Raw genomic sequence first — 13,574 nt, forward strand, 5'->3', positions numbered from 1 at the left:
ATACAGTCGATCCATCCCCTGCAGAATAAGACCTTTGTAAAAGCGGCAAGGCTGTGCAGTGAAACGCGTTAGTGCACTTATTGTACTTCTACCCACCTTGCAAGGATTATTGGACCAACATTAAAGATCCTGAATCAACTTTTGGATTTTACTAGTGGGACATCACATTGTGGACATTCTCAGGTCTCCTACTGTGATGTGGACTGGTCCCACCACGGACACCGGATGCTACGTGTGGGCTCCGACATCTCATGTTGTGATCACATGCTCAAGGGCGTACCCCCTCTTATCGGTGCGTGGACTTGGTAATTATACCTAACCAACGGACAGTCCTACTAATACTAAGGAAGTACCTTTTCATAGATTGTCCCAGTCAGTCAGCTCCGGTTGGAACAATAGGAAAGGCTTGGCTATTAACCAACTATTTGCACATCTAATTATATGGGTCTGAGGTTCTGTTTTGCATGAATTTTATACTTTTATGATTGATTGTTATTATTATTAAATTTATGCCATGTTTTACTATGCCATCCAAAATTTCCAAGTGATTTAGAATAGACTACTTAATGAGTGCACTGATTTTATTTTTTTGTAATTGTGTATCCCTGCAGAATACCAGAATATGATGGCAGAAAAAAATAAAAAGCATATAACAGGTTCGTCATATTACACCCAACAGTTACAGGACTGTCATCTCACACCAAACAATCACAGGACTGTCATATCACACCCTGTATATATCCCTCGTGCCTGTGATCTTCTGCCTGTCCACCTGCTCTGTATACCACCCCACCCCGTCCCCTGTCTTCTACCCGTACGTGACCCCGAGGCCGGTGCTGTCCGCGGTCATACAGTAGTTACATGGCGGGAACCTGACACAGCGATGCTGCTGCTGCGCGCTCACTGGGCTGACACACAGGCAGAGCCGTCACAGAGCAGGTGAGCGAGCGCCTGTCCGAGCCTCCAGCCAATCGGCGTGCGCACTGTGCTGCGGGGCATGCCGGGTAGTGTCCCTAGTGACGGTTGCTAAGGAGCTGAACAGTACCGGGAACATGGTGAAACAGACTATCCAGATCTACGCCCGGGTGAAGCCCAGCAGGAGGCAGGCCGGGGTGAGAGCTGAGGAGGGGAGTGTCATGCTGGGGAGTATACAGGGGAATAATACTGGGGCAGATATGAGTGAGAGTTCTAGGGGAATAACAGTAATTTACACAGGTGTAAGAACGGTGGTATACAGTAATACTATGGTACACATGGGCGAGGATGTATTGCTGAGGGACTCGCAATGGGGTACACAAGGTTGTGGATACTGGTGCAGGTTCAAGGAGCATGGGACCCCCTGGGTTAGCATAGCTAACCTGCTTCAGAACATCATTAAACCTGTTTAGAACATTAAAGTGTACCCTCACATGATCGCAGCACTCGCCACAGGTTACTATTCCCGTCAGATGTCCACATTGATGGCATAACTGATAGTAGCCCAGGGGTCACATGTTCTGAACTTGAGCCCTGGTTGCATAATACTCGGGTACCAGGGCTGATGAGCCTAGTGGCATACTACTTGGGTATTACATGGGGGGCATATCTTGCCAATAATACTGGGGTACACATATGTGAGAGCACTGCATGATGAGTAATACTGGGGTACGCATAGGTGAGGTCACCGTGAATAATGAGGCACTGTGGGAATATTACTGGGGTACTGTAGGAATAATACTGGGGTACATATAGGTGAGAGCACTGCATGAATAATACTGGGGCACTGTGGGAGTGATACTGGGGTACTGTGGGAATAATACTGAGGTACACATAGGTGCGAGCACTACATAAATAATACTAGGGCACTGTGGGAGTAATGCTGGGGTACTATGGGAATAATACTGGGGTACATATAGGTGAGAGCTCTGCATGAATAATATTGGGGCACTGTTGGAGTAATACTGGGGTACTCTGGGAATAATACTGGGGTACATATAGGTGAGAGCTCTGCATGAATAATATTGGGGCACTGTAGGAATACTACTGGGGTACTGTGGGAATAATACTGGGGTACATATAGGTGAGAGCTCTGCATGAATAATACTGGGGCACAGTGGGAGTAATACTGAGGTACTGTGGGAATAATACTGCGGTACACATAGGTGGTAGCAATGCATGAATAATACTGGGGCACTGTGGGAGTAATACTTGGGTACTGTGGGAATAATACTGGCGTTCATATAGGTGAGATCTCTGCATGAATAATACTGGGGCACAGTGGGAGTAATACTGAGGTACTGTGGGAATAATATTGCGGTACATATGGGTGGTAGTACTGCATGAATAATACTGGGGTATACATAGGTGAGAGCACTGCATGAATAATACTGGGGCACTGTGGGAGTAATACTGGGGTACTGTGGGATTAATACTGGGGTACATATAGGTGATAGCTCTGCATGAATAATATTGGGGTACTATGGCAGTAATACTGGGGTACTATTGGAGCAATACTGTTCTGTTTTGCATGAATTTTATATTGAGACTTTAATGATTGTTATTTATCAAATTTAAAATGTTTTACTATTCCATCCGAAGTTTCCAAGTGATGAGTTTTGCAGTTCAGTCACTGAGGATAAATACATAGGGGTATATGCAATTCACGGCGAATCGCGGCAATTTTTCGCCGTTTTTTAATTCGACTAAATTCGCCAGGTGAATTCCGGAAGGTGGCTTCCGGAATTCACCATATTCAATGAAAAACGGATTCGCCAGAGTCGCGGGCGAAAATCGGCCGATTTGGCGGATTTTGCCGCGATTTAAAAAAACGGTAAAAAACGTGAAAAACCCGAAAAAAAAAATGGCGTGGGGTCCCCCCTCCAAAGCATAACCAGCCTCGGGCTCATCGAGCTGGTCCTGGTTCTAAAAATCCGGGGAAAAATTGGCCAGGGATCCCCCGTATTTTTAAAACCAGCACCGGGCTCTGCGCCTGGTGCTGGTGCCAAAAATACGGGGGACAAAAAGAGTAGGGGTCCCCCGTATTTTTAACACCAGCATCGGGCTCCACTAGCTGGACAGATAATGCCACAGCCGGGGGTCACTTTTATGCCGTGCCCTGCGGCCGTGGCATTAAATATCCAACTAGTCACCCCTGGCCGGCCGGGGTACCCTGGGGGAGTGGGGACCCCTTCAATCAAGGGGTCCCCCCCCCCCAGCCACCCAAGGGCCAGGGGTGAAGCCCGAGGCTGTCCCCCCCCATCCAATGGGCTGCGGATGGGGGGGCTGATAGCCTTTTGTGATAATAAAAAGATATTGTTTTTTCCAGTAGTACTACAAGTCCCAGCAAGCCTCCCCCGCAAGCTGGTACTTGGAGAACCACAAGTACCAGCATGCGGGAGAAAAACGGGCCCGCTGGTACCTGTAGTACTACTGGGAAAAAAATACCCCCAAAAAAACAGGACACACACACCATGACAGTAAAACTTTATTACACACTACCGACACACACATACTTACCTATGTTGACACGCCGACTGCCACGGTCTCCGACGATCCGAGGGTACCTGTGAAAAAATGATACTCACCTTCCAGCGTCCAGAGATAAATCCACGTCCAGAGAGATAAATCCACGTACTTGTAAAAAAAAAAGAACACGCAAATACCCGCTCCATACCGGACTAGAAAGGGGTCCAATGCTTTCACATCAGACCCCTTTCTCCCGAATGCCGGGACATCACGTGACTCCTGTCACTGAAGTCCCTTCAGCCAATCAGGAAGCGCTACTTCCGTGGCGCTCACCTGATTGGCTGTGCGCTGTCTGTACTGTGACAGCACATCGCAAAGCCGCTCCATTACTTTCAATGGTGGGAACTTTGCGGGTAGCGGTGGGGTCACCCGCCGGTCAGCCGCTGACCGGCGGGTGACCTTACCGCTAGCCGCTAAGTTCCCACCATTGAAAGTAATGGAGCGGCTTTGCGATGTGCTGTCACAGTACAGACAGCGCACAGCCAATCAGGTGAGCGCAACGAAGTTGCGCTTCCTGATTGGCTTAGAGACCTTTCTGTGACAGCTGTCACTGACAGGTCTCATTCGTGGAAAGGTGTCCCATGTGTCAGCATGGGACCCCTTTCAGTCCGGCATGGAGCGGGTGTTCGGTTTGTTTTTTTGCCAAGTACGTGGATTTATCTCTGGACCATGGCTGGGGTGAGTATATTGATCTTTTCTTTTCAGGTATCCGTGGATTCTACATGGAGAAGAGGACCGATGTCGGCGTGTGAACATAGGTAAGTATGTGTGTGTCGACGTATGAAATAAAGTTTTACTGTCGACGGTGTGTGTGTCCTGTTTTTATTTGGGTATTTTTTTCCCAGTAGTACTACAGGTACCAGCGGGCCCGTTTTTCTCCCGCATGCTGGTACTTGTGGTTCTCCAAGTACCAGCTTGCGGGGGAGGCTTGCTTGGACTTGTAGTACTACTGGAAAAAACAATATCTTTTTATTATCACAAAAGGCTATCAGCCCCCCCATCCGCAGCCCATTGGATGGGGGGGGACAGCCTCGGGCTTCACCCCTGGCCCTTGGGTGGCTGGGGGGGGGGACCCCTTGATTGAAGGGGTCCCCACTCCCCCAGGGTACCCCGGCCAGGGGTGACTAGTTGGATATTTAATGCCACGGCCGCAGGGCACGGCATAAAAGTGACCCCCGGCTGTGGCATTATCTGTCCAGCTAGTGGAGCCCGATGCTGGTGTTAAAAATACGGGGGACCCCTACTCTTTTTGTCCCCCGTATTTTTGGCACCAGCACCAGGCGCAGAGCCCGGTGCTGGTTTTAAAAATACGGGGGATCCCCTGTCAATTTTTTCCCCGCATTTTTAGAACCAGGACCAGCTCGAAGAGCCCGAGGCTGGTTATGCTTTGGAGGGGGGACCCCACGCCATTTTTTTTTATGATTTCACCGTTCCAGCATAAAAAAAATAATAATAATAATAATATTTTAAAAAATATATAAATAATATTTGTGCCTCCAAAAATAAAAAAAAGTACCTAATCCCTTCTAATATAAATAGATCTGCTATTCCCCCCAAAAAAACACAAAAAAAAACATGTTTAAATTTTTTTTATTTGTTTTCACCCTCCAAAGTGTGGCGGATTGAAAATGACGAATTTGCTGTCTAAAAGCACTGCTGTCGAATTTCCAAACTTGAATTGAATATGCTTTGGTCGAATTGCAGCACTTGTATCATTGCAGAAAAGTCGAATTTGCAAAAATTCGAATTTCAAAAAGTCGAATTTTGAAAGTCCGTTTTTTGGTCGGAAAGCACTGAATTGCATAGGCGATTTTTTTTTTTGGTCGAAAATGACCCGAAATTCGACAATTTCGGGAATTCGACCGCAATTGCATATACCCCTAAATCTCCTCTGCCCCTACAAAGGACTTTAACAGGGTCTTTACATTTCCCACCCAAATATAAATATTTCACACTTCCTTACAAGTAGGTATGTAGCTTTGACCTCACAGGCTTGTGAGTTCCACAAGAGACATGGATAATACGCTAGATTAAGATATTTTTAATCAAAAAAATATTTCCAAGGTTTTTGGTTGCAAAAAAAAGAATATTACAAATTTGTGTGATTCTCCAGAAAGTGAACATAAAGTCCCGTGCATCACACACTTTTACATTTTTTTTCCTTTTAAACTGGCATATTAAGAAATTGTTGTTATATGAAAACTTCATTGCTTAGTAGCAATGCCTTACCATATAATTTAAGACCCACTAAAATCTTGATATTTTGGAGAAGTATGTTTGAATTTGTGTAGCTGTCCCGTGCATCACGGAGAATCGCCCATTTGGACAAACAGGTTATATTGCAATACTTTCAATGAAAATAACAAACAGGGAAATAGAAAGAATAAACCCAAGAGTCCTAAATTAGTGAACTCGGTCATGTAAGCAGCCACCCAGAAAATATTTGATACATAACCAGTCTTCAGACTCTCCTTAAGGCATGGGAGGGTCGCAACTGGAGGGCCACAGGTTGAAGACCCATGCCTTAAGGTAATATATACTTGCAGTTGGCTGTAGCTCACATCTAAAGCGCTTTCATACCGCTATCACATCGCATCAGTAACCAGGGTTATTGCCGAGTTGTTGCCGGATGGACCTGGTGAAAGCACCAAACTGAATATCCCGGGTCGAGCAACCCGACATTTCAACCCGGGTTAAAAGAAGGGTTAAACACATGTCGGACCTGGCTTGTTGTGCAGTGTGAAAGCATCTGACCCAGGATATTTAACCCAGAATTCTCAGAAAAAGGTGCTGATTGGTTATTTATGTGTCTGCTCAGAGCAGTCCCCAGCCCCTCCTTTTATTTCCTTTGAAACCTCATCAATGTGAGCCCGTTTTGACGGCGCATTTTACTGAGGCTGCAATTTTAGGGTGGTTGGAAACTGAACGGTTTTCATGGAGATTAGCGATTTGGGGATGGTATCGGGATCCCGGTACTTGGGATGCCGGCAGTTATAATATCGACAGTGGCATCCCGATGCTCAGGATCCCGAGACCTGCTAGGTAAGTATGCTATCCTTAATCCCCCAATCCCTGCAGCCTAACCATCCCCGGTGGTGCCTAACCCTAGCCCTAACCAGCTCCCCTGCAGCCTAACCCTAATCCCCTCCCTCCCTGCAGCCTAACCCCCCCCCTCCCCGCGGCCTGACCATAAGCAGCCCTGCATACTTGCGTTCGGAATTTCGGCACCGCATTATGATCCATGTCAGCATCCCACATCGGGATTCTGAGCAGTGTCAGGATTCCAGGGGAGGAGGCAACAGGACTTTCTGTATTACAGTACATGTGTCCTGAGAGTGAGGGGACACTGGGACTGTCTGTATTACATGTGTCCTGAGAGTGAGGGGACACTGGGACTGTCTGTATTACGTGTGTCCTGAGAGTGAGGGGACACAAGGACTGTCTGTATTACATGTGTCCTGAGAGTGAGGGGACACCGGGACTGTCTGTATTACGTGTGTCCTGAGTGTGAGGTGACACAGGGACTGTCTGTATTACATGTGTTCTGAGAGTGAGGGGACACTGGGACTGTCTGTATTACGTGTGTCCTGAGAGTGAGGGGACACAGGGACTGTCTGTATGGGTGGTCTTCAGTATGCCGGCTGTCGGGATCCCGGCGCTCAGTATACCGGCGCTGGAATCCCGACAGCCGGCATACCGACACATATTTTCCCTCGTGGGGGTCCACGACCCCCCTGGAGGGAGAATAAAATAGCGTGGCTCATTTGCGCTCGCCACACTGTCGGTATGCCGGCGGTCGGGCTCCCGGCGCCGGTATGCTGGTCGCCGGGAGCCCGACCGCCGGCATACCATATTACACCCGTCTGTATTACATGTGTCCTGAGAGTGAGGGGACACCGGGACTGTCTGAATTACATGTGTCCTGAGTGTGAGGGGACACAGGGACTGTCTGTATTACATGTGTCCTGAGAGTGAGGAGACACTGGGACTGTCTGAATTACATGTGTCCTGAGAGTGAGGAGACACCGGGACTGTCTGTATTACATGTGTCCTGAGGGTGAGGGGACACCGGGACTGTCTGTATTACATGTGTCCTGAGTGTGAGGGGACACCAGGACTGTCTGTATTACATGTGTCCTGAGAGTGAGGAGACACCAGGACTGTGTATTACATGTGTCCTGGGAGTGAGGGGACACCGGGACTGTCTGTATTACATGTGTCCTGAGTGTGAGGGGACACAGGGACTGTCTGTATTACATGTGTTCTGAGAGTGAGGAGAGACTGGGACTGTCTGTATTACATGTGTTCTGAGAGTGAGGAGACACTGGGACTGTCTGAATTACATGTGTCCTGAGAGTGAGGAGACACCGGGACTGTCTGTATTACATGTGTCCTGAGAGTGAGGGGACACCGGGACTGTCTGTATTACATGTGTCCTGAGTGTGAGGGGACACAGGGACTGTCTGTATTACATGTGTCCTGAGAGTGAGGGGACAGCGGGACTGTGTATTACATTTGTCCTGGGAGTGAGAGGACAGCGGGACTGTCTGTATTACATGTGTCCTGAGAGTGAGGAGACACCGGGACTGTCTGTATTACATGTGTCCTGAGAGTGAGGGGACATCGGGACTGTCTGTATTACATGTGTCCTGAGAGTGAGGGGACAGCGGGACTGTCTGTATTACATGTGTCCTGAGAGTGAGGTGACACTGGGACTGTCTGTATTACATGTGTCCTGGGAGTGAGGGGACACTGAGGCTCTGTATTACATGTGTTCTGAGAGTGAGGGGACACTGGGAATGTTTGTATTACATGTATACTGAGAATGAGGGGACACCAGGACTGTCTGTATTACATGTGTCCTGAGAGTGAGGGGACCCAGGGACTGTCTGTATTACTTGTGTCCTGAGAGTGAGGGGACACCGGGACTGTCTGTATTACATGTGTCCTGAGAGTGAGGGGACCCAGGGACTGTCTGTATTACTTGTGTCCTGAGAGTGAGGGGACACCGGGACTGTCTGTATTACATGTGTCCTGAGAGCGAGAGGACAGCAGAACTGACTGTATTACATGTGTCCTGAGAGTGAGGGACACCGGGACTGTCTGTATTGCATGCATCCTGAGAGTGAAGGGGTGTGACTGGATGGGCTTACTTCGCCCCAGGGGTCACCAGCCGTTGGATACAAAGGTCCCTTTTTCTACCTTTTAATAATTTATTTGTGCTTATTTGGTGGTGATAATATACAAAACAGATGTGGAAGTCTTGGAATGAAATGTATGTGTATTACAGTAGCTTCAATAAAATGTCCTTATAAGGACAGTATTACCAGTTAAAAGGTACTGATAACAAACACAAAGGATGATACAGGTTTCATTTAACATGTCATCATTAAGAATGCTGATAATAAAAATGTTGTCACCAGAATGTCATGTTCTTAATGACAGCAGTCAAGATATCAACATGTATAGAGTGTCGACATCTACCATATTAATGTTGACATGTTCAAAATGTGTTAAAAAATTGTGAGTGTTAATGGATACAGTTAGGGTTACTGTAGGCTTTCCTTAGGGTTAGGCTGCAGTTAGGGTTACTGTAGGCTTTCCTTAGGGTTAGGCTGCAGTTAGGGTTACTGTAGGCTTTCCTTAGGGTTAGGCTGCAGTTAGGGTTACTGTAGGCTGCAGTTAGGAGTAGGTTACAATTAGGGTTAGGCTTTAGTTAGGGTTACTGTAGGCTGCCGTTAGGGTTAGGCTGTTGTTTTGGTGCCCATACACTTGTGCAATGCCTCACGACGCGACATCACGGGGAATTGCACTGGCAGTTCAGGCCTGAACTGCCAAAGTGATTACCATGCGATCATGCGATAGTGAGCTAGTGGAGAAATTGTCCATGGCAACCAATCAGCTTTGACATAACATTTATCAAGCGCATACTATAAAAATTTAGGTTGCAGATGATCGGTTGCCGTGGGCAATTTCTCCAGTAGCTCATTTCTTCACCCTTCACTGCTTCAGGGCCGCCATCAGAAATTCACGGGCCCAGGACTCGCAAAATAGGCAGGCCCCCCCCTCTTAAAAAAAAAAGAATTAAAGAAATTAAACAATATATATATATATATATATATATATATACCAGACGTTGGGTCCACACTCACATCTTAGGATTTCTGCTGGGGTGCCATCCAACACTGGAGACCTATTGGGGGTCACCAGTTCAATCCACAAGCAAAAAATGGGACAGAGTCGACTCTGTCTGGTATGAGACTGTAATTAAAATTCTGCTTAATGAAGACTGGTGAGTGCTCCCATTTTTTGCTTGTATATATATATATATATATATATATATATACACTGCTCAAAAAAATAAAGGGAACACTAAAATAACACATCCTAGATCTGAATGAATGAAATATTCTTATTAAATACTTTGTTCTTTACATAGTTGAATGTGCTGACAACAAAATCACACAAAAATTATCAATGGAAATCAAATTTATTAACCCATGGAGGTCTGGATTTGGAGTCACACTCAAAATTAAAGTGGAAAAATACACTACAGACTGATCCAACTTTGATGTAATGTCCTTAAAACAAGTCAAAATGAGACTCAGTAGTGTGTGTGGCCTCCACGTGCCTGTATGACCTCCCTACAATGCCTGGGCATGCTCCTGATGAGGTGGCGGATGGTCTCCTGAGGGATCTCCTTCCAGACCTGGACGAAAGCATCCGCCAACTCCTGGACAGTCTGTGGTGCAACGTGGCGTTGGTGGATGGAGCGAGACATGCTGTCCCAGATGTGCTCAGTTGGATTCAGGTCTGGGGAACGGGCGGGCCAGTCCATAGCATCAATGCCTTCGTCTTGCAGGAACTGCTGACACACTCCAGCCACATGAGGTCTAGCATTGTCTTGCATTAGGAGGAACCCAGGGCCAACTACACCAGCATATGGTCTCACAAGGGGTCTGAGGATCTCATCTCGGTACCTAATGGCAGTCAGGCTACCTCTGGCGAGCACATGGAGGGCTGTGCGGCCCCCCAAAGAAATGCCACCCCACACCATTACTGACCCACTGCCAAATCGGTCATGCTGGAGGATGTTGCAGGCAGCAGAACGTTCTCCTTGGCGTCTCCAGACTCTGTCACGTCTGTCACATGTGCTCAGTGAGAACCTGCTTTCATCTGTGAAGAGCACAGGGCGCCAGTGGCGAATTTTGCCAATCTTGGTGTTCTCTGGCAAATGCTAAACGTCCTGCACGGTGTTGGGCTGTAAGCACAACCCCCACCTGTGGACGTCGGGCCCTCATACCACCCTCATGGAGTCTGTTTCTGATCGTTGAGTAGACACATGCACATTTGTGGCTTGCTGGAGGTCATTTTGCAGGGTTCTGGCAGTGCTCCTCCTGTTCCTCCTTGCACAAAGGCGGAGGTAGCGGTCCTGCTGCTGGGTTGTTGCTCTCCTACGGCCTCCTCCACGTCTCCTGATGTACTGTGCTGTCTCCTGGTAGCGCCTCCATGCTCTGGACACTACACTGACAGACACAGCAAACCTTCTTGCCACAGCTCGCATTGATGTGCCATCCTGGATGAGCTGCACTACCTGAGCCACTTGTGTGGGTTGTAGACTCCGTCTCATGCCACCACTAGAGTGAAAGCACCGCCAGCTTTCAAAAGTGACCAAAACATCATCCAGAAAGCATAGGAGCTGAGAAGTGGTCTGTGGTCACCACCTGCAGAACAACTCCTTTATTGGGGGTGTCTTGCTAATTGCCTATAATTTCCACCTGTTGTCTATTCCATTTGCACAACAGCATGTGAAATTGATTGTCAATCAGTGTTGCTTCCTAAGTGGACAGTTTGATTTCACAGAAGTGTGATTGACTTGGAGTTACATTGTGTTGTTTAAGTGTTCCCTTTATTTTTTCGAGCAGTGTTTATATATATATATATATATATATATATATATATATATATATATATAGTTTATATATATATATAGTTATATATATATATATATATATATATATATATATATATATATAGTTATATGTATATGTGTATATATATATATATATATATATATATATATATATACACAAACAAATCTAAAACCACAGCACTCACCACCCCAGAAGCGGGGTGCAGTGTCTGCACTCACCACTCATAGGATTTTTCAGACTCTGTGATAGTGTAGGACCTGCATGAAGGTGGGTTGTACCTTGGCGATCGGTTTGCAGGCTTCCGTGCATTGGCCAATTCACTAACTAAACCCCCATCATTTATTTATTGATGTTGTGAGGATAAGTGAGTTTGCTATGGTGAGTGTTGAGTGCTGAATTTTATCTCTCTCTCTCTCTCTCTCTCTCTCTCTCTCTCTCTCTATATATATATATATATATATATATATATATAAAAAACAACATGCAAAATAAATTTATATACACACACACACACACACACTCACTCTCTTACCTATCACAGGCCCCCTTTTCATGACCGAGATCTGGCACTGTCACAGGAGAGGGGAGAGAACGCTGCAAGCTTCTATTGAAAAGTATCTGCCAAAATGGCCGCCACCTTAGAGGAGACAGTTATTAAAGATACTAGAGGAGCCTCCTCTAGTATCTTTAAGAACTGTCTCCTCTGAGGCAGCGGCCATTTTTGGAGGGACATTTACATTAGAAGCTTGCAGCGTCCTCTCCCCCTCCTTTGACAGTGCCAGAACTCGGTATTGAAAAGTGGGCGGAGCATAGCAGTGGCGGACGCCGTAATGAGCGGCCCGTGCCCTCTCCTGTCTGTCAGAGAGGCCGGGCCCGGGACATCTGTGCCCGCAGCACCCCCCTGATGGCGGGCCTGCACTACTTTATACATCTCCCCCTGAATTTGGGAACCAGTGATGTACTGTACACATGCTGAATGTCTATATTATGGTATCAACATATTAAATGTCATATTATTTATTCTTTTTTTTTCAAATAATTTTTATTCATGGGATCACTGATGCAAACAGATACCAACAGATAGTGGTTTTAGCAAATTACATTGCAAATATAGAATAACATTTGGTAATTATAAAGATAGCTGAAAAGACCAAACAGTGACCCATTTTTGACCCAGAGAGCGGGTGGTATAAAATAGAAAAAAGGGCAGTCAGTAGCGCAGCTAACCGACTAACATTAAAGAGCATGAGTAGAAGAAGGTCAAGAAGAAAGAAAGACAGAGAAGAAGAGAAGAAAAAAGAGGAATAGACGAGATAGAATAGGATAGAGTCCCCGGGAGGGTTCCATCAAATATGGTGCAGGGTATCACAAATTAAAGGGTGAAGGGGCATGCTGGTTTGCCAGCCATGGACTCCAAATTTTTTCGAATGACTTAGAGGAGCAGTTTATGATGCTAGTCATGTAGTCCATGCTGTAAACTTACCAGATACGGGCAATTATAGATTGGAAAAACCCTATCCCGCCTTCCATGCAATCTGCAGCTAGTTGACATGTTGTTGCGGATACTATATGTCGTAACAATTTATTTTGAAATGTTGTTAGTGTTGGTAGGTTTAAGGGGAGGAGAATGTATTTAGGGTCAGAAGGAATAGAAATCGGCAGCAAGCTAGAGATAAAGTTGATCACGTCCCTTCACATATGCGCTATTTTAGGACATGACCACCATATATGTAGGAAAGAGCCCTCTGCGCCACATCCTCTCCAGCACCTATCCGACGTATCTGGGTACATTTTACTCAAGCGAGATGGTACATAGTACCATCTATATAGTAATTTATAGACATTCTCTTTGATTCTAACGCAGATGGAGCTAGACGCCACGTTACCCCAGGCCTCAGACCATTCCTCGTCGTCTAAAGCCGAGCCTAGGTCAGTTTCCCATGCTCTCTCATGAGGATCACGCTAAGAGGAAGTGTCTCCAGTGAGAATAGTATATAAGTGGGAAATTAGGCCTTTGGTTGAGTGACGCGTGAAACATATAGTCTCAAGCGTGGTCAGGGTTCTACTAGAGAGGACGCGGCCTATTGAGGAGTGAAAATGTCTGAGTTGTAAAAATTTATAAAAATACTTAGAGGG

At 46.3% G+C, this 13,574-nt stretch overlaps 1 protein-coding gene across 4 annotated transcripts in view; it reads left to right on the top strand.

The window, feature by feature from the left end:
• The first annotated feature begins 922 nt into the window (after nucleotides 1–922).
• KIF6 (kinesin family member 6) overlaps nucleotides 923–13,574 on the top strand; it is an 873,149-nt gene continuing 860,497 nt past the window's right edge. For 2 of the 4 annotated variants that reach the window (XM_063918838.1, XM_063918839.1), the window contains exon 1: nucleotides 923–1,112. In XM_063918838.1, coding sequence (XP_063774908.1) covers nucleotides 1,053–1,112 — 60 coding nt within the window. In that variant the 5' untranslated portion in view covers nucleotides 923–1,052. The remainder of the gene's footprint in view (nucleotides 1,113–13,574) is intronic. The other 2 variants (XM_063918840.1, XM_063918841.1) reach the window with 1 other exon arrangement.

Source organism: Pseudophryne corroboree, chromosome 4 (assembly GCF_028390025.1).
Source record: "Pseudophryne corroboree isolate aPseCor3 chromosome 4, aPseCor3.hap2, whole genome shotgun sequence".
NCBI lineage: Eukaryota > Metazoa > Chordata > Amphibia > Anura > Myobatrachidae > Pseudophryne > Pseudophryne corroboree.